The following is a 21,830-nucleotide window of genomic DNA, read 5'->3' on the forward strand; positions in this document are numbered from 1 at the left end:
AAAACGGGCTTCCCGGAAGTTCCAGAAAGCCAGAAAGGGGCTGTTTCTGACCTCCAGGGAACCTCTGGAGCCCGGGGAGGCAGTTTTCGCCCTCCCAGAGGCTCGAGGAAAGCCTCCAGAGCTTAGGGAAGGTGAAAACATCCCCTCCTCTCCATGGTACAGGAGGCTGACCAGGCCACGCCCACAAGGGCCACCAGGGCAAAGAAACCGTTGCTGACATTTTTGAAGCCCACTCCTGCCTCAGAATCCCTTTTAACTATGATCACTAAAAGCATAGCTGTCTGCCACCCCCCAGTTTACTTGGGAAATAGGTGAAAATTGTGTTGTATAGTGCAAAATAAGTCTATCACATTAGAAAAACAAAGCAAGTCCCCCCTCCAAGACCTCTGCAAACTGAGCCTGCCCATGTGATCTCACTGATTCTGTACCCATCCAAAGATTGCTCAATTCTCAATTGCCATCTCAAAAAAAAAAGTGGGAGTAAGTTCTACTGAGTTCCAATGCAGTCATCCATGGAAAACAACACTGGGACTTTAAAACACTCTGCATGTCACCCAGGAGACTAGAAAACACAAATAACGAAACTCAGCTTGGCTTGGGGCAAATTTCTGAACCCAACGGCCCACTAGCATTTTAAACAGAAAATACCGGTAATATGTAATTTAGCAAGAAAAGGAGACTGAAGGTGACCATATAGTCACAAAATTATATTAGAACCAATTATAGAGGCTGACGTAAACCTGCTGGGTTGGACCAAAACGATTAGGCACAGGTCAAGTGAGGGCCTATTTGTGTTTGATGAGCCTGGAAAAATCTATCCTTGTTGAGTACTTTTTCAATAATGTTCAGTGTAAATGAATCAGCAGTGACGCAGATGACTTTTTAGATATGCCATTATGAGTATTATGAAGGATAGTTGATCTGTTACTTGCTTTGGAAAAAGAAACGAGGGAAAGATCAAAATGAATGATGTTCAGTCAAACACATTGATTCTTTAGCCGTTCATCTCTTTTTTTTCCAAATTCCTTAGAAAAACAGATTGGTACATATTTTGTTGGCATTGTACTAGGTTTTAGTGCAGGTTTTGTCGTATGATGATGGTAAACAAACATTTCTAGTGGGCTCCTCGCTTTGACCCCAAAGCACCAGCTCCTGGGAGCACATACACACAAACGGACAGCAAATACACTTGCAAAAAATTGGGTTGTGTGATTATGTATTCCTACTGTGTCCTTTGGCTCTACTTGGTAGCAAAATGCTGCTTGCTTGCTTGCGTGTGTGCATGCGTGTGTATCAGTGTTTGCAGATTTAACAATGAGAAGCCTTTCATTAAACTTTCTTACCAGGAGATGTACAGGTTTAAAAGCTAATTCAAAATTAATTTGATGAACCATTCCCATTACTGATTGGTAGCATGTCATTCAAACAGCATTGCCAAATAACATGTGTAAACTTCTGTGTGAGAGGGATTGAACAATTCAAAATGGCTGGCATGGGCAAAGTCTTTCCTCTTTGTATATGTGTCATATCCATGCATGTTAAAAGGGACAGGACTCTGATCTTGGTGTTAGCTCCACTTTTGCAAATTTCCTTGCAGACACTAATGTGAGAATTAGATTTTTGTAACTCAGCTGTGGCTGGGCAAGGCTAGTAGGGAAATGTTGTGTGCCCTAAAAGCAGCAGCAAGCAAATTCTCTGCCTAGGTAATGAGAGTCTGTTTCTCTAAGTCATGAGGATAAACAAAAAGACTAGGACTCATCATAAAATAGGATTTCTTTATCTGCAAACCGAACCGTTTCAACTAATAAAAACCATACATTCCAAAATGTATGATGTAGCCAATGGAGGCTTATTCAATAAAATATCCCTAAACAAAAGGAACAGTTAACCCTTGCAGGCAGAAACTTAGCAAATGTGTGAAGAGAGGCAAAAGAGTACTATAATTATAAATTCTCAAGTTGAACTTAAAAAGTTAGTTGTTCTATACAGACACTACTGCCTCTTGCTGTATTAAAGGGTAAGGCATTGCAGGTCATATGGAAATCAGAACAGATGATCTGTTAGAGTGTGTACATTGCCCATATTAGCACAGTCAACATTTATGGCACCTGGCTCTAGCACAGATTTGGAATGTCACCTTTGTTCAATATCCCCCTGCCCTGTTCATAGCTTGTTAATAAAATCATCATCATCATAATAACATTTAACTTATTTCAATCAGAAAATTACATAAAAGCATAATTCAAAAGAAAAAACAAGGGTAGTCAGTGTATCAACCACTGCCTCATTTTCACTGCGGTAACTCAGAAGTTTGTACAATAAACAATTCCTGCTGGGTAGCATCACAGCAGGAGTAAGATACAACCACCTGAATGTCCCTATGAAAAATTACAACAGAACAGTACAGGCTGAATTGTTTTAGAAAACCTATCCTGCCGATGTGCAGAGGGAAGGACATCACAACTATATGGCTTTATCCTCTCACTTAACAATGTAGTAGAAAGTTGACGCAAAATCCCCCCCCCCCCCCGGGCAGGACAGTTTTACATGAGCCTTATAGCCCAGTAGTGTGATGGAGGCCTTCATAGAGAACAGATGAATATACAGAACTGTAGGATTTGTTTACTGTATGTGTGATAGAAATTAATAGCTGTATTAATGCAACATATCAGTAGACCCTGCACTTGCTAGGATGACAATGATTTGTATTAAGCCTGATTATTTTCAAACCCTTGATTGGGTTTTGTGTACATGGAAAGCTGCACAAATCCAGTCCATTTGGTTAATCTGTGATTCAGACTATCTTGAACTAAAAAAACTTCAGTCACTTGATAAATGTATTGTATGAATGATCTAACACAGCTATCCTTATGATGCTATTTTCTCTGAAAATTTTGTTCCTGTGCCTTTGGAAGGGACATACGTACTATGACTATTTCACTACTGCTGTTCACCAGCAGAGATAGAAAGATGGAAGAAAATACATTTGTTTCTTTTCTTCAAATTAGGCAGATTGGAAAGGAGCTAAAATTTATTAGAAAAGATATGCTAGCCTGAAATGGATTCGGTTTAGAAAGAGAGTATGCAATTCTGCCAAATTCTCCCCAAACATAGCTGTACTTATATAAAAATTGACGTGATTCTTTTAGCTTTTGCTCTCTGGTTGTTAAGCACCTGGTGTTTTGATAAAGATTGGCCATCTGATTTTATATTCAGCATAATGGGAGAAATTGTGTGCCATAATGATTCTACATATCACCCACAACCTTGTAAAGCAGCCTTTTAAAGTTGGAACTAAAATTGGGGGGACTTGAGAAAAGCTGATTAGTTTATTTAATCCTGTGACTCTTCCTCCATCCCATTTTAAGACTCAGCTCCTGGCTTCATCCAATCAGCTTTCCTCCTCTCCACCCACCCCCCTTTATTATTTTCTTCTGTGGGAGAAGTGGTGGGGGGACCCTTAACAGATGAAGAGAATCTGAAGATCTCAAAATGTTCTAAGATTGGTCCTAATAAGATCATTATCTGACTGTGACTTCAATTCTTTTAATAATCATTTCCACGGTGAGATAAAGAAGAATAGTTAAATGCACACACACTTTAGTTTTAGTTTCATCACATTCGATAGAAAGGTGTGTGTTTGATCACATGCTGGTGTGTTGTCTGATAATATTTAAAGTGGGAAATCTCAAACTTTGTATTTCCTGAAAGATGACTGAATCTTTGTGATTCTTCATGAGTCAAAGTCATGGTATCACTAGAGTTAGGCTTGGATAAGAAATGAATATTACATTTTAATCATTACACTTTTACAATATGTATGTTAAAGACCAGCATCCCAAAAATTCCACCATGTCAGACACCTCCAGGAGAAAAGAGCAAAAGAGGCCGGCCTTAGAAAACTTGGCATCAAACACTTAAGGAAGAGCCTTGACATCATTAATGTCCCTTGGAACGATGCTGAAGATGTGAATGATCAAAACAGCTGGAAAGCACTTGCTGCCCATTATGCTCTGCACAGGGCCTAAGGATGATGATAAATAATTACATTTTAACCTGTATCGCTGGTATTCCACTAACTGCCCAGAGTCACTGGGGGTCAGGTGGCATTTACATTTATTATTGTTGGTCACATTACAGTTAGCTGGCTGTTTTAGACTGGATTTGGCATTTTTATCCACCTATCCTACACAATGATCCAGGCTAGGCAGATATTGCTGCGTAGTGTTAAATATATTGTTGCTGGATGTAAATTATTCCAAGTAAAACTGCCTTTTGCAATTGATTCATGATGGTTTTGTTAATACCAATGGTGTTCAAATGGTGCTCCAGATATTTTGGGATTGTACCTAAGACACCTAATTACTATTGAAACTATTTTTGCTTTGTTTTGCCACAGTGGTTTTACTTCTATTTGCAGGTTTTTGTATTTTGTAATTTTCTCCAATCCATTCTCTTCTATTGCCATGTCCACTATCCAGATTTTCTTGTGTTTCTTATTGATTGTTATTAAGTCTGAGGTGTGATGTAGCAGTGCTTTCTGTTTGAATTGTAAAGTCCCAGAGTACTTTAGCTTCTTCATATTCTATTACTTTATGGTCCCACCAGTTCTTGCTTCCAGACAAGTGGTATTTTTTGCAGATATTCCAATGTACCATTGATGCTACTTTATCTTGCCATTGTTTGCAGTCAGTCTGTGAAATCTTCTTGCAGCAGCTAATTAGATGTACACTATTCAGTTTCTTTTACAGAGGCAGCATTTGTTTTCATTTGTTGTTGTCTCAATTCTGGCTTTGAATGCATTAATTCTTAAGGTTTGATCTTGTGTAGCCAGAATTAGCCCCTCTGTCTCTTTCTTCAACTTTCTTGTTCTTAGCCATTGCCAGGTCTTGTTATCTGCTTTGCCTGTTAGTTTTTCTATGTACTGGCCATGTAATACTTTGCCTTGCCATATTTCTATATTATTCTTCATTTTGTCTTTCTTGTAAATCAAATGTTGGTCTTTCCTCTGTTCATAAGCCTTCATGGTACACTAGTTTCAGTGCATCTTCTTCACTTTCCTTCAGATATTCTTCCAATGCCCTTTTTTCTTCTTCAACTGTTTTGTGTATTTGCAAGATTCCATGCCCACCTATTTTCCTTGCTCAGTAGAATCTGTCAACGTTGCTTCATGGATGAAGGGCATGATTCATTGTCATTATTTTTCTGGTTTTACTATCCAGAACCTTTAGTTCTGCTTGAGTCCAGTCTATTATTCCAGCTCTCTATCTAATGATTGAAATTGTCCAGGTTGATAGTATTTCTTTTACTGAGTTTGAACTTTAGGATCTTTTTTAGTTCCATGATGTATTCACTTCTAAACTTCTTCACAACTTCAGTCAGCTGGATGTTCTTAGATTGAAGAATGCCCAGGTATTTGATAGTCTTCCTCCAAACTCTTGATGTTATTTCCATATAGTATCTTGATTCCTTCAGTTTTCACTATTTTTACCCTATTGATAGTAAAACAGGCACATTTGTCCAGTTCAAACTCCACTGCAATATCTTGGCTGTATATACAGACAGGGTTGAGCAATAGCAGTTCTATTTCAGATGATATTTTTTCTTTAGATCATGCGTGTAAAGGGTGTTTAATAGCCGTACTTTCAGTATTGTTGAAAGAGGAATCAGTGCAATGACAAACAAAAGTGATGATAGTGAGCTTCCTTGAAAGATTCCTCTCTTGATATTAATCTCTCCTAGTCTATCATCATTAAACAGCAACTGTTCTTTCCATTCTGCCATCAATCTTTGCACAAAACTTCTGATGTTTCTTCTGACTCCTATCCCAAAGGTGTTTTTTTCAAGAGGCAACTAAACTTCCTGTTTTTTCTTTGAAGATGTTTTGCTTCTCATCCAAAAAACCTCTTCAGCTCTTCCATTCCCCACCATCCAATCAGAGCTGAAGAAGATTCTTGGATGAGAAGCGAAACCATCTTCAAAGAAAAAACAGAAAGTCCAGTTGCTTTTGGAAAAAGCACCTTTGGGACAACTGTAAGCTGGATGACTGAGAGACTTCATAATTACTGACTCTTATTATTTCTGGGTACTTAATCGTCCAGTCATGTAGCAGAGAATTGAATGTCTTTTTGTAATCAATCCAAGCTACATTTAGGTTGGTTTTCCTTCTCTTGCAGTTTTCCAAAATAATCTAGTCCAGGGCTGTCAGACTTGCGGCCCATGGGCCAGATGTGTCATGCACTAGCACGCCCACACTCAATTTAGCAACGTCATGTGACACTGCCATGATGACGCAAGTCTGACACCTCTGATCTAGTTAATTAAGATTTGATAATTTGTTTGTTTGCTGTTCAGGCAGTTTCCCTTCTGCTCAGGTAAAAGAGATTGTATTAGATGCTGTTGGACTATATCAGCCTCCAAGCAATTAGCAATTTGAAAGTTGTTAGTAAGCAGGTACTTAGCCTGTAGTTGCCTGGTGCTGCCCCTTTTATTGGTTCTTTTATTATCAGGTAGCTTTTGCCAGATGTTAACCAATCTTCAATTTCACCTCCTTGCAGTATGTTGTTAAATTGCTTGACATTGTTATTATCATTATTATTACAACCCATTATGGCTTGCTTAAGCTGTCAGAAATGAAGTAAGGAGCAAATTTGACAGCTATCACACTTTACTTAAGTCTTTTTTTAAAGAAAAATTGCTCCTTTTCACAGGTCACATCTGGATAATCTTCAGGCAGTTAATGAGTGCTTCTACTGAGGCATTTGCCCTCTCCTAGCCTGACCCCTCAATCAGATTGAAAGTTAAGGAATGATGAAGCTACAGTTTGTAAGGTGTAAATAAGGCACTTCTCTTGACATCATTCCTAGGTGATATTTATAGCACCAACAGGGTGAGGATTAAGTGATATTAGCACAGGGCTTTGTGATTTACTTTCTTCCTAGATAATATAATCCAAGACTTTACAAATAGATAGAGGAGCAATCAGTGCATGTTACAGTAATAATGGAAGATTCTAGGATGCTTTTATGGTGAAGTGATTTGACATTTACTATTGGTTACAGAGGTGTGCTGCAGTTGCCACTCATAAAAACAAATGTTTTAGCTATCTCTGTATTGGCTTTGTATGTGTCTCCTCTGGAGAAATCTTTCTCCTTCTGACACTTGATACTCATAGTGGTTTATAGTCCAGGAATAAAATTGTTTTATACCACATCCTGGATATTTGATTTTCAAGGTTCTCCCCCCCACCTTCCTCCATCTATCTCTTTCCTCCCCTCATTTGTTTCAGTAAGTAAGCCTCCTAGTATGATGTATAGCAACAAAGAAGGCTGAATGATTGCACTGAGACAGGCATATGTGGGAGGAGATGCAGCTATTTCACCCACCACTACCACTTCATTTCTGGTTTTAGAGCTATGAATGCCTGATTGCAACCTGGCAACCCTCTTGATCGCGTCAGCCATTGAAGAGGATCTTCTCAAAGAAAAGTAGCAGAGCCACAACCTCTGAGAATCCAACTAGAATTGTAGCTAAAGAATATAGTGAAGGGAACACTCAAGTATGAACTCTGAATGCATTCACTTATTTTTCTTCAGTTCCAGGGAGGCGTTTGGTCTTTGGGCCCAGTCCTATGCGATGCCTTGATGACCATGGATGTCATGCTGTGCACTGCCTCCATTTTCAATCTCTGTGCTATCAGCGTGGATCGGTAAGAAACTCTGCTCATTATGGCTTTTAGATGCTAAGTTTCCCAACTTTTTCAGTTCTAATACATATTATACATACCAGTGGTAGGTTGCAGGCGGTTCGCCCCGGTACGGGCATATTGGAGCCTGCCTGGAGTACAGGGTACTGTTCCAGTGCGGTGCTCCAGAGGGCCCACCTGCCTGCCTGAGCTCCTTACCTGTCCTTTAAAGCCTTTGGCACTTCTGTGCACACGCATGGCATGTACAGTCCCTGCGCGATGCTCCACCGATCAGCTGGAGCATCACGGAGGCTTGCGGAAGCATCGCTGGCAGGTACAATGAATGTGCATGCCATGCGTTTGTGCTGCGCACGTCCATGTGGATGACGCCGGGCCCGTTCCAACCGTACCAGTTGGAACGGGATCTGGAACTCACCACTGATGCATACAGACTCAAACACACAAACACAAAAACACACATTTATTTAATCAGCTTTTTAGCTACCTCAGCCACTGAAGCAACTCTAGGAGGGTTCTGAAAAATTGAGGAAATGTAAGTTTAATGCTGTCATACATAAAGACTGTGAGTTTCTCATTTGTATCTCATTCAGCATCTATTAGTAGGTGTGGATAGTCAATCAGTATCCACGCTGTGAAAATTTACTACGTATTTGTTTTGTACATTCTGGCTTTAGAATGTACAAAAATGCATTGATTTCTCCAATCAACATACATATTTTTTCCAATTTTCTTTACTAGTTAATATATATCAACATCAATTTCTCTAGCAGGTGTATGTGATATTGTAAAGTGAATTGTAACATTCAAACTTTGCAGACTGAAGAATATCTTTGTTCTAATAACTCAATTTTGGCTATAATATGTAATTTAGGTCTATTGACTGAAAATGTAGAGAGAACAGAGAGAACAATGATCTTCCATAAACTCCCACTTCTTTATCAAGGCAAGTCCATAAAGCAATATTCTACTCAGGAAAGGCAAAATTCAGACATGATCAACACCAGAGATGGGTTCCTTTCGGTTTGGATCGGTTCGGTTGAACTGGTAGTAACTTGGTGGTCTGGGTCACTGGAACCAGCAGCGACCCAGGCCTGCCACATCCCCAAACCGGTTCTCCTATGGTGCTGCCATCTTGATTTTTGGTTCTGCGCATGCACAGAACAATTTTCATTGAAGAAATGTAATTTCCCCCCTTTTTTATGTTTTGCGCATATGCAGACCTTTTTAGGTGCAAATACACACACACGAAATGTTTTACCCGTCGAACCGGCAGTAATGTCAGCAGCAACCCACCTCTGATCAACATCCTTCTCACTAACAGAAGCTGAAGAACTAATTCTTCCAATAATTGCATTTGGGATTTTCTTATTGGAAAGAACTAAGAGCCTACCAAATAAAGGCAAGAAGGAACTTGAGAAACTCTAGGAAACATAGGTGGTTTATTGTCTATACGTTGCTTCTGACTATTTTGCTAGGCTCCCCACCCACGTTTTCCCATTGTCCAGCTAATTGGACAAAGCTGCTTCTAGTCCAAGAAAATCTGAACATCACTTCTAATGTTTTCTTATTGTCACCGTTAGGCAAAGAAGGGGGAAAGTGTTTTTCCCCCTTTGAGCTATGGACGGTAGCTGAAAGAATAGAATATAAACTTACCCATACCGACCAAAGACCATTGTAGTCATTGCTGTCAAAGATGGTTGCTTTCAAATAATTTTTCAATTAAAATGAATTAAAACTAAGAAAGCAATAGCAATAGCAGTTAGACTTATATACCGCTTCATAGGGCTTTCAGCCCTCTCTCATGCGGTTTACAGAGTCAGCATATTGCCCCCAACAACAATCCGAGTCCTCATTTTACCCACCTCTGAAGGATGGAAGGCTGAGTCAACCCTGATCCGGTGAGATTTGAACAGCCGAACTGCAGTCAGCTGAAGTAGCCTGCAGTGCTGCATTTAACCACTGCGCCACCTCGGCTCCACGACAATTCTTTTTTCTACCAACCAAGGAACTGCTTATTTATATCAACATTTTAAATGGTGGGGATATCCTGTTCAAATGGGAAATTCACACTGTCTTCCCCATGGATCTGCCTTTGGAGCTACAGCATGTCACTTGTAGGTTTTGCTCCGAAGGCAAAAGATAAGTTTAGGATTAATGGCCTTTATGTTTTCAAGCGTAAAGGGGGAACTTTTTTTGTCTCTAAATGCTTGGTATATACCCTTATTAATTCATGAAAGCATTCATACAGCAGTCTCTCTTGAGAATGATTTTCACCTGCGGACCTGAAATATCTGGCTTAATTTTTGGATTCTGCTGTTTCCTCCACTTCCTCTACTTTTTGTAACCACTTCTCTGATAAAGCGTTCTGGGGAACACAAAAATCCATGTCTATTTCAATGATCTCAGAAAGGAAGACAGAGCTGAGCCTAGTTAATATTTAAGAGAGTTCCAGGAATCCTCTGTAGACTAGAGGGTGAAAGCATTTTATCATTCTGTAGACTTGGAAAGATGGAAGCATACCTTGGAAAAAGTAAAAAAATAATAATTCTATTTTGTTGTCAAGAAAGCCACATAGAGACATATTTCTTGAAATTATCAAGAGTTGATCTTGACTTAAAGGAAACTTTACTTTGGGCTACCGTATCCGAGTTTCAAAAATCCAGATAACCTCTAGATCAGGGGTGTCAAACTGGCGGCCTGCAGGCCAGATGCATCATGGACAAGCCACACCCACCCACACGAAGGGAAAAAACATTGCAATACACGACAGCAATGTGACGCTGCGAGTTTTACACCCGTGCTCCAGATGAAATGAAAGTGTTTTCATCTTGCTGTTATCTAGTGATCATTCAGATCTATGAATTCACTCCCTCCCCTCCCACTATCTTTAATAAAAATATTGCCCATTTGTTATTCATGTATTCATTTGTGGTACAGGAATAAAAATACTTGGGGCCATGACAATCAATTCAATCAAAACCTCTTCTGAATTTATTCCTCCGTATGCTAAAAATGTCCTGCTCTGGGCAGGAACTTGTGCATTGCCCCTGCACTTTATACCACCATCTGCTGCTCCATTGTCCCCAAATCTCACATCTTGAATGTTAACTGTGAAAAGAGTGCTGATGACAAGCACAAATGCTTTTAAATCATTTTGCACATATAACAGTCAGTCTGCATTAAGGAAAAAGAAGAATAAAAATAGGAGCACTCCCTGGGACTAGGAGAAAGTTTACTGTGCATTTGAAAGAAATGACTTTCCCCTGATATGGGGGGCTATTGATAGAATTTACATTTTCATCTGGCTGCACAACAAGGCCCTTCAGCTGATAGTAACATTTACTGCATTTGATTTGAAAAATAAACTAAAATACAAGGCTACCGATTATGAATAGAAATTAAAATAAGAAGCAGAAAAATAAGATAGACATATTTAATGGACAGAAAGGGTTTTCCAGTTCAAACTTTAGGGATTACCAGATGCTTGTTGATTTCTAACCAAATTTTCATCTTATCAGGTCAAATTTTATTTTACTAGCTCAGAGTTTATAATTACTATACCATGTTAAAGCGATTCGACTCATGAAACTTTAATCTACAAAAATACTCAATAGCTAGGTCCCTTTTTTCTCTCTGCCAATAAAATGGCAAATCCTGCTTCATTTTTCCTAATTCTGCCTTGTAAATGAGTGGTTATACAGGAATATTTTGGTTATCAGAACCCACCACTCTCTGTTGACTTTTACAGATTCAAATGTATATGCTAAATAAATGAGGTTGAGACCAATTAAATTAGAACCCAATTTCTTCTGGGGTGGCCCAGTTTTTAGAACATGTTTGTCAGTGTAGTTGCAACTTTCCTTTACCAACAGTATGGATTGATTAAAGGGAGAGAAGCAGTATTATGGAGCCATTATGAGGACAATAAATGTTCCATAGAGCAGGCAAGCATAATTGGCAAAAGTAATTGGTAATTTCCAAAGGTAATTGGATGAGCAAAGAACTTGCACAGGGAAATGTTGATATATCAGAATGTAGAAATAGGGATAAAATAACCTTTTGTGTTCGCCCTCTGGTGGCTTAGCCATACAATAATGCTGCATTTCCTAAATAATGAATGGGCAGTATGAGAGGCAAAATGGGAATTTCAATCCACTAATACCTGAAACATCCTATATTGCCCAGCTCCATCTTGTAGTCTTAGAGTTTGTTCTGTTTTACCATCGTGAACTGGTTCCACAAGGAACCCCATGGTTACATCCTGTTTTCTGTCATCCAGGTTCATTGCTGTCTCTGTTCCGCTGAACTACAATCGACGACAGATTGACCTGCGTCAACTGATCCTCCTCTCCACCACTTGGATCTTCGCTTTTGCTGTGGCATCCCCAATTATCTTTGGCCTCAACAATGTTCCAAACCGGGACCCATCTTTCTGTCATCTGGAGGATCACAATTATATTGTATATTCCTCCATCTGTTCCTTCTTCATTCCTTGTCCTGTCATGCTGGTTCTCTACTGTGGCATATTCCATGGACTTAGGCGCTGGGAAGAGGCTCGGAAAGCCAAGCTGAAGAGTAGCATTTATCTGGGCAATAGGCAGGTATACGGTCCACCACCTGTAATTGAGAAGACCCAGGAGGATATCAAGGCAGAGGAACTCAACCCCTGTGCCTGCTCCGATTGCACTTTACCCAGGGATTACAAGAACAATGGCATTCAAACTATTTCCTATCCACACATCAAATATGCACCAAATGGAGAACTCAGTAGGAAGCCAGCCAAAATCAATGGCAGGGAAAGGAAAGCCATGAAGGTGCTTCCAGTTGTGGTTGGTGAGTATAAAACATTAAATGGTTTTCAGGGTTGTAAACCATCAGACAGTTTGATTTCAGATCCAGACAGCTGTAAAACCAGAGTATTAAAAAAAAAAAAACCAGGATACAGCGATGCATAGAAACATTTGGCATTCTGATAAGTACAGCATGTTGCAGAAACTGGATTTTTTTGTTCCTCATTTTGTGTCTCTTAATTGCACTTTAGTGGCTGACTAGAGAGATAATTCCAAAAGGACAAAGTGAGTGTTGCACATCTGATCATCCTCAGAAGACTTGAGTCCTCTGAAACTCCCTTCATAGTATACGTGTGTGTTTGTACTGTACGCACAGGCACACATTCCTCACTCCTACTGAGTGCCTGCTTTCCTACTAAAAGACCCTTTGCCTTTAACAGGCAGAATCTAAACAGTTAAATCCTGTTCCAGTCCCACAGTCCCACACTTAAGACATTTATTGTATATTTGCTGCCGCTTCATAATGGTTGGGAGGTATTGAAAAGCAAAAATGCTACCAGGAAAAGATTCTCTTTGTTTAATAGGAAGAAGTACCACAAAATGGTGTTTTTTAGGAGACCTATAGAATGAGGTGAAAATGTTCTTCAAAATGGGAGTAAGAAGAATTGTTCAGCGGCTTGGTAGGGTGAGACTATTGACTAAAATAATTTAATCCTACCAGGCTGCGAAATAATTCTTAAAACTACTTTATTATCATGGATTGAATTATGCATTCATGGAAATGGATCTCTGGGATTTATTATTAATGCACCAGAGCAACTGCAAAGGATAATACAGGAAATCCTCGACTTATGACCACAATTGATCCCAAATTTTTTATTGTTAAGCCAGACATTAGTTAAGTGAGTTTTGTCCCATTTTATGACCTTTCTTGGCCCAATTGATAAATGAATCACTGCAGTTGATAAGTTTGTAACCCAGTTGTTAAATGAATCTGGCTTCCCCATTGACTTTGCTTGTCAGAAGTTCGCAAATGGTGATCACGTGATCTTGGGAACAGCAATGGTTATAAATATGAACCAGTTGGATGCCAAGCATCTGAATTTTGATCATGTGATCATGGGGATGCTGCAAAGATCATACCTGTGAAAAATGGTCATGTCAATTTTTTCTGTAACTTTTTTAAAAAAAATATTTTTATTAAACAGTTTTTTTTTTTTTAAAAAGACATTTTTTTGCCATTTCTTTTTGTACATTTCCACCTCAACATCCATTGTAAATGTAAATGTACTTTCAGTTTCTCTTTGTCTATACAAATACTATTACATACATTCCTTAATTTTCCATTTATACATGTTTGTTCATCTCTACCTATACATTGTTAATTTCTAGCTCCTGTGTCTTCTTCATATCATCTTTCCCTAAGCTTTACATCTGTCCTCAAAGCCATTTGTACCACTAGTTCCATACCATATAATATTCTGCCGTTGTAACTTTGAATGAAGTTCTCTAAATGAACTGTTGTAAGTCGAAGACCACCTGTAATAAACAAATATGAGGGAGTAAAAAAATGACAAGCAGATGGCATTTCAGATATTGCTCAGTCCTAGTTTTTGTGCAGTTGGTTGGTGATTGTGAGAACTGACCGCTGGACTAGACAGGCCTGATCCAGTAGGTCATTGCTTATGTTCCTATGTATCAGAAGTTGAGAGGAGTTCTGACTGGAGGTGAGTATTACATTCTTGAAACAGAAATGAAGCTATCTCATAAAAGGCAGTCTACCCTGGCAGTCAACATTTTGTGCCCTGATAGGGTAAAACCCAGGAGAGGCACTCAAGCCACAGATATTTTTCTTTAGGCACAAAAATTCTCACCCATAGATGCTCAGACATCTCAATTCAGATAAGCAATTTTTCCCACCTATGGTAGATGTCCAGTTGGTCCGATTAGTTAATCAGTCCTTCCTTAATTTATTGCTGTTTTGAGGATAATCTGAAAAGATGGTAGGATTTTTTCACCAAGTAACTTTTTCAGACTTTCTAGTTGTACTTAACTCCAGGCATGATTCATGCCCTCTGGCATCTATCCAAATTTCCCCTGCAGGTTTTGGCACATTGTTCTCTGGAGGAAAAAAAATAGAAATTGGGAATCTCAATCCTGTATAATATTCTGAATCGATTGTGTCCTTCAAGCTATATAGGGATTTCAAGCTGCATTGAGGAGTAGCAGAACAACTGGACTTTTTATTTGCTAAGAATGGACAAAGGAGAAAACAATATAGAATAGAATAACAGAATTGGAAGGGATCTTGGAGGTCTTCTAATCCAACCCCCTGCCTAGGCAGGAAACCCTATACCATTTCAGACAAATGGCTCTCCAACATTTTTTTAAAGACTTCCAGTGTTGGGGCATTCACAACTTCTAGAGGCAAGCTGTTCCACTGATTAATTGATCTAACTGTCAGGAAATTTCTTCTCAGTTCTAAGTTGCTTCTCTCCTTGATTAGTTTATGCCCATTGCTTATTCAGGTGCCTTGGAGAATAGTTTGACTCCCTCTTCTTTGTGGCAACCCCTGAGGTATTGAAACACTGATCTCATGTCTCTCCTGGTCCTTCTTTTCATTAAACTAGACATACCCAGTTCCTGCAACCATTCTTCATATGTTTTAGCCTCCAGTCTCCTAATCATCTTTGTTGCTCTTCTCTACACTCTTTCTAGAGTCTCCACATCTTTTTTTACATTGTGGCGACCAAAACTGAATGCAGTATTCGAAGTGTGGCCTTACCAGGGCATTATAAAGTGATATTAACACTTCACATGATCATATGAACTTTAGATCCTTCTCTCTGTTTAAAATGAAAGTACAGAACAATGAGTCATGTTAATTTTCCCATTTATGTAGCTGACTTTATGCTGTGATACCTTATTCTCAACATGTTCCAAATTTCTGTAGAAACAACATAGGCACCAGGAAACAGACTCCAGTCATTTCAGTAGGATCTGCAACAACTTAAAATCTGCACGGTGAATTTTATTTTTCCTCTCCTTTTTCTTTAAATTGCTTGATTTGCCAAATCCTCCTTATATCAGACTCCCCCAGAGGAGCAGTCTGATCCAATGATTGAACAAAAGTTCAGGATTCCCTTTTATATACAGTACAGGAGCACACAGAACACAGGTAATCCTCAATTTACAACAGTTCATTTAATGACCGTTCAAAGTTACAATGTCACTGAAAAAAGTGATTTATGACAATTTTTCACACAATCATTGCAGCATCCCCATAATCACATGATCAAAATTCAGATAGTTGGCAACTGATTCATATTTATGAAGGTTGCAGTATCCCAAGGTCATGTGATCACCTTTTGCAGCCTTCTGACCAGCAAAGTCAGTGGGGAAACCGAATTCTTTTAACAACCGAGTTACTAACTTTAACAACTGCCATGATTCACTTAACAACTGTGGAAAGAAAGGTTGTAAAATTGGACAAAGCTCAACAAATGTCACAATTAGCAATGCTGGGCTCAATTGTGGTCTTAAGTTGAGAACTGCCTATATGTTGGACAACCAACAAAGAGTGACTAACCATTTTGACAAATAATTTCTAGTTTTCTTTCTTACTGCCATCCAGTAGTATTCTGGATTTATGCAGCCAAGATTTTGTCAGCCACATTTAGTTCAATGAAAGGGCAGAGCTGTGAATGGAAAAGGGCATCTGCTGCATATGAGAATGCCATTTTAATTTTGGAACTTTGGGAATGAAGCTTCTTAAAAGAATTTGCTTTCCTCAGTTGGAAAGCATGCTAGATTTTGCAGATCTGGAGATGTGATGCTGAAGGGGGAAGTGCCTATATAAGAAGCATTATGTGGAGATGCTTTTGCTCTTTTCTTCCGTGTTCTGCACTCAGGTCCATGAATAGAGCTGCCTCTGTAGTGGTTCGCTCGCTGCACAATCTTTCAATTGCAACAAAAGCCTGGATAAGCCATTTGTGGGTTGTGGATCAGCCTACCTTTGCACCTTAATGAAAATTAGATTAACCACTTTACAGCTGAATATTAGCAACATTAAAGGTCTCTCGCTCTTTACAATCATTTCCACGCCAGAGCCTCCCTTTGGAAGAATCGCATTTGAAAAATGCTCTGCTGTCTTTTCTGCATATGCTTTTAGAGCTTGCAGAAATCCAGATGCAAAAGTGAAAGATATTCAGAATACACATGGGTGAATATAAGTGTGAATACAAGTGTTGAAGGTGGGGAAGTGGAACATACATTGTATGTAGGAGCGGACCTATATACTAGTATGTAGGATTGTGTGTGTGTGTGTGTGTATTCAATATGTCTTAATCCCCAATAGTTTTTGTACGCATACTCAGGTTGCCAGTGTATACACGCATGTTGCATTCCTGGCAACCATATGACTGCAGGAAAAGATGTGTTTCATTAAAAAAAAACATTGAGAAGTACAACAAATGTGACCATGCAAGCTGCAATTCACCTCTCTCCCCTTGACTCAATATTACAGCAAGATATTATGATTTCAGGTTTTTACTTTCCACGTTGAGAACTGGGTCTACATCTTCCCTGAATGGGCAACACAATAATTCCCCACCCATCCAGCTACAGAGACAGATTAAAAAGAGAAATACCATGAAAACTAACATTCAATTTAAGGCCGAATCCATCATACATACATTCATTTATTCCTTTAAAAAAATGATTTTCACTGATTTTTTTAAAAAACCGTCCTCAAACAACCCAAGGATCACTGTGTCCTTTATCCAGCAAGAAAAGAGGATCCACATCTAATTAAACAAGGTAATTGAAGAGTAAAACAAATGAGTTTTAAGAAGTGCTCTGCTGAGCTCTGTATAAATTGAGGGATGTGCTTGCTACCGCAGATTTCAAAATGATTTGTGCTATTTCCTACAAAGTGCTGCCAATGCAAGAGCCTCCAGCTGCTTTGCAACGCCCCGCCAGGAAGGAAAATCAATTTCCCAATGAGGCCAAGCTCTTCCTTTCTTACCTTCTTGGCATGCCCTGTAGCAGCTACAGGGAGACAACCAGGCAGTGTTTCTTGGATGCTCAAGAACTGAGATTTCCCTGAGATCTCACACAGCCTTAGGACTTCCACTGGGATTGCATGCATATTTGGTAAACAACAGGAAAGTTATCTGCTGATATGGGGTATCCCTGGAGGCTTTAGGAAGACAGTACATTTCTTTAGAGATAAAATGCTCCCCTTCCCCCAAACTGCCCACTGAAGATGGAGCATGCGCCAAAAGTGAAGCAAAGATGGAACAGATGGTATGATAAAGGGCAAGCAAGCGTTATTGAGAGTGGAAGGGTCAGACCAGTGGTGGGTTCCTACCAGTTCAGCCAAACCAGTAGTGGTTTGGCCGCCTGGATCGCTGGAACTGGCAGTAACCCAGGCCTGCCATGCCACCATAGGTGCCGCCATCTTGTTTTTCAGTTCTGCATGTGTGTAGCACAATTTTAATTGTAATTGTGTGCACACGAGCGAACCAGCAGTAGTGCCTACCGGAACCCACCTCTGGGTCAGACCTAAAATTGACACATGGTGATTCTTCCAAGCTTTATTGTTTTCAGGCCTATAGACAAAATTTTGCCAGATTGATAAGGTGACCAGATGTCCCGTTTTTGGCGGGACAGTCCCACTTTTGGCAGGACAGTCCCGCTTTTGGCAGGACAGTCCCGCTTTTGAACAATTTGTCCCGCGTCCCTCAGTGTTTTAAAAAAGTCCCGATTTTTTAAAAAAAATTTAATCAAGAACCCCTCCCCCGGTCAATAGTGTCCCTCTTTACCAATGTTAAAATCTGGTCACCTACAGATTGAGGACTCTACTACTTGCACCTACAATATATGCTGTAAACTATTAGGGTGGTGCTGTCTTCACCCTCTTTCATCCAGACTGAGTTGCCTCTTACTCCTCTGGAATGCCCTTCCTCTCTCCTGGGAATCCACCACCTTATCACATTTCAGCATAGGAAGAGGCTCCTAGATATCAGAGACCCATAAATACACTTTCTACCCAGACCTTTCCCAGCCAACACCCACCTGCTTAATTCACTTTAGCCACTCATCTACTGGGGAAGAGGTAACTTTATTCCCTCCTTATCGTGAGGTCTCACTGCTTCTCTTGTGTTTCTACTTAATGATATTGTGTTTAACCTGGTGCATATGTTGGAATATGTCGACCCTTCTGGTTTTAACCCTGAAGTCCTCTTCAAGATCAGCAAAATATAGTGAAACTATAGGTATAGGTATATACCTATAGGTATATTCTGCATTTTGGGACACCAGAAATAGTTTCTAGTAGCCCAAGATGTTTTTGCATTGCAGAAAAACCTGACCAACCACCTTGTGTGCCTAGTTTCAACTTTTGTAGAAAGATCTGTTTCCTATGATTCCAGCGTGAAAAAGGCAGAAGCTACTGGAGCCTGCACAGGCAGTGTTTATGTACCAGCTGCACTGTATCTCCCTGACCCCAGGATCCCTAAGGTCCTAGTGCACCAATTAATAGGTTAATGGACATGCAATTATTCATTTTTTAAATAAATAAACAAATATGCATTCCCAAGAGTCCTTGAGTTTATATAAAAACTGATGTAGAAGGTGTCTGCTGTTGCTTCATTCAGCTAATGCATTTAAACTAGACACCAGATGCAGCAAGAATGGGGAAATTAAATATATTTCAGCATTCTTAAATGCAAAGAATTTAGGCGGATCAGAAATGGCAAACTTGCATTATTAAAAGGTAACCTCGGTGGATTTTTTTTTCCTTCCTCATTTAAAAAAAATGTATATGCCACTGTTCAAAATTGAAGTGTTTACTTTTGAGAAAATAAGACATACACAGGGAAGAACTGGCTCATTTTTCCCCTCTCTTTTTTTCAAAGGTGCCTTCCTTTTCTGTTGGACTCCTTTCTTTGTGGTGCACATAACCAGAGCTCTCTGTGAGTCTTGTATCAGGTCTGGCCAAGTAATCAGCATTGTCACATGGCTGGGTTATGTCAATAGTGCCCTCAACCCTATCATATACACAATCTTCAACACTGAATTTAGGAATTACTTCCGTAAAGTTTTGCACATCTTCTGCTAATCCTGCTGAATTCTTTGTCTACCTAGAACTGAATCCAGAAGAAAGGAGAGTACATTGCACAGGGCAAAGAGCCGGACCAAATATTGTCTTTGTATAGTTTAATAAAGCTTTATTTCTTATTACATAGTTGTGTGCTTCCATTTTTTTTTCACTTGATAAAGGTACTGCTTTCTGGATAGCAGTTCCTTCATATTTGGTGAGAATGCAAAAATGGCCTGAAGTCAATGCATTGTTTCTGAGACTTCATGATAATCTTCTAAATTGACAGAGGAAAGTATTCTGTTTGGAGTTTGCCATCTGTCCTCCATTGAGGCAGAACATTTATTCAGAAAAGCATTTGTGATGGTTGCCCCAAAATAATGACAGCATTTTTCCCCAAAGAAATGTAGATGTGCCTTCTGAGTGATGCTGTAAGAATTTATACAAGTTTTGATGGCTCTGGTAGAGTCTAGGGATTTTTTCCCCTTCACTTGTAAAAATAATTAACCATCAGAAGATGTTTAATGCCTAGAATCTTTTGCAAAGGACCTGATGGGTTAGAAACTCAGAAAACAGAAGTAGGGCTGGAAAAACAACCATGCTTGTCAATAGTTATAATAGTTTGTGCATTTTTCTGGCTCAGAGAGAACTGCTCAGTGCCAAAGGCATGGACAAGATGCATAATCAATTTGATCAAGCTCTATGAACCATGGGATCAGAAAACCATTATGATGAGGAGGATAATTTAGTCTGACTGTAGCATGGCAAATACATGTCTATGTTTGCTCAGCCTCTAATCCTGATCATACACAAGAATTAACAGTGATATTGTACTGAAAATGGTTGATCCAGGAGAGGAATTTAACTCCCCGCTTTGAAAATTCCCCTGAAAAAGTTATATCAACATTTCGTTCATTGAATTTCATGATACACCAAATTCTTGTCCATCGGACAGGTATTTGCTATTTCACTGAGCCCCCTCCCCTTTCAGGAAAGAGATTCAGGAAAGTTTTTTTAAAAAATCCTTTGGGTTTTTTGTTTGTTTGCCCAAACTCCCACAGTACAAATTTTAACCTTATGAAAATTCTGAAAACACCACAACATATTTAGGCAATATTGTGCATGTTTTAATAAGCAATCCCTCTTATGAAAATTTAATCTACGTATCTAGATATAAAAAAGAGTATATGGGAATTAAGGACAAAAAACCCCCAAAGAATAAAAGCCCCAGTCCCACACACAACATAAAATGAATCTAATTAAAGTAATGAATGTGGTACCTATTTGAGTAGAATCTTATGTTTGAGAAGATATGCAGGATTCCTTTCACACAGGAATGATTTGAGAGAGAGCAGACTGGTCTCCTGTTTAGAAGTTAATAGTATTCCCCTCTGTTTCTCTTCATTTTGAGAGCAACAGAACATAAACCTCTTAGGAGAGGTTGACCGGACTGCGGGTTAGCCAAATTGAGGTGTACCATCTCCATTGTTCAATATAGCTAGCAAATCAAAAGCATTAGCAAGTAGCTGAACTCACCTTGGTGTTCCTGCACTTAAATACTAAAGAAATTGAAGAAGCTACAGTGTGTAAAAGACCTTATAACTACCGTATGTTTATGGACGGAAAATAAAATATAAACTAAGGTCTCTTATCTTCCCAACATGGGATGACTATACCAGATACTTTTGGGGACCTATTGAGATGTCGACATACGGGTTTGGTCACCCTCTAGTCAGATAGGGATCAGATGAGCAAGCATGATGGGGGTGCAATTCTTCTGCTGCCTCTACAGTGGCTTTTCTGGTGCTCTGGATTGATGAGGGCAAAGAAATATAAAGTCCTTTTTCCAAATTCCATTCACCTTCCCTTTACAATGTCTTGCCAAAAGCAGATTTAAAGAACTGAAAAAAAAAATTGGTTACATTTACAAAATCCACCATGAATGCCCTTACGACAATTATCAACATTGCACTGAAACAAGTCTTTATCATGCCTCAGTTTGAATGTTTGCCTAGGTAGCCATTTAGAGCTATTGTATATAGCTGTGTTGTTTCTTAAATCTAATACAAGTACACACATGATCGACTTATAAACACATTTCTGTGGCTGGCTAGAAAGAACTTCCACAAAGCAGCATCAATATCTCTAAAGTTTTTTTCTTCTTCTTGGCTTAAAACCAGTACCTTTTTTTTTGTATCTATTGTTATTTTAACACTCAAGAAGTGCTATTTTC

The 21,830-nt window shown here is 39.2% G+C and overlaps 1 protein-coding gene across 1 annotated transcript in view; it reads left to right on the top strand.

Moving 5' to 3' along the window:
* The window catches only part of DRD4 (dopamine receptor D4), a 31,677-nt gene extending 12,059 nt beyond the window's left edge, over window positions 1-19,618 (top strand). Inside the window, exons 2-4 of the mRNA XM_032212711.1 lie at window positions 7,596-7,708; window positions 11,985-12,538; window positions 19,416-19,618. Coding sequence (XP_032068602.1) covers window positions 7,596-7,708; window positions 11,985-12,538; window positions 19,416-19,618 — 870 coding nt within the window. The remainder of the gene's footprint in view (window positions 1-7,595; window positions 7,709-11,984; window positions 12,539-19,415) is intronic.
* The last annotated feature ends 2,212 nt before the right edge of the window (window positions 19,619-21,830 follow it).

Source organism: Thamnophis elegans, chromosome 1 (genome assembly GCF_009769535.1).
Source record: "Thamnophis elegans isolate rThaEle1 chromosome 1, rThaEle1.pri, whole genome shotgun sequence".
Classification (NCBI taxonomy): Eukaryota; Metazoa; Chordata; class Lepidosauria; order Squamata; family Colubridae; genus Thamnophis; species Thamnophis elegans.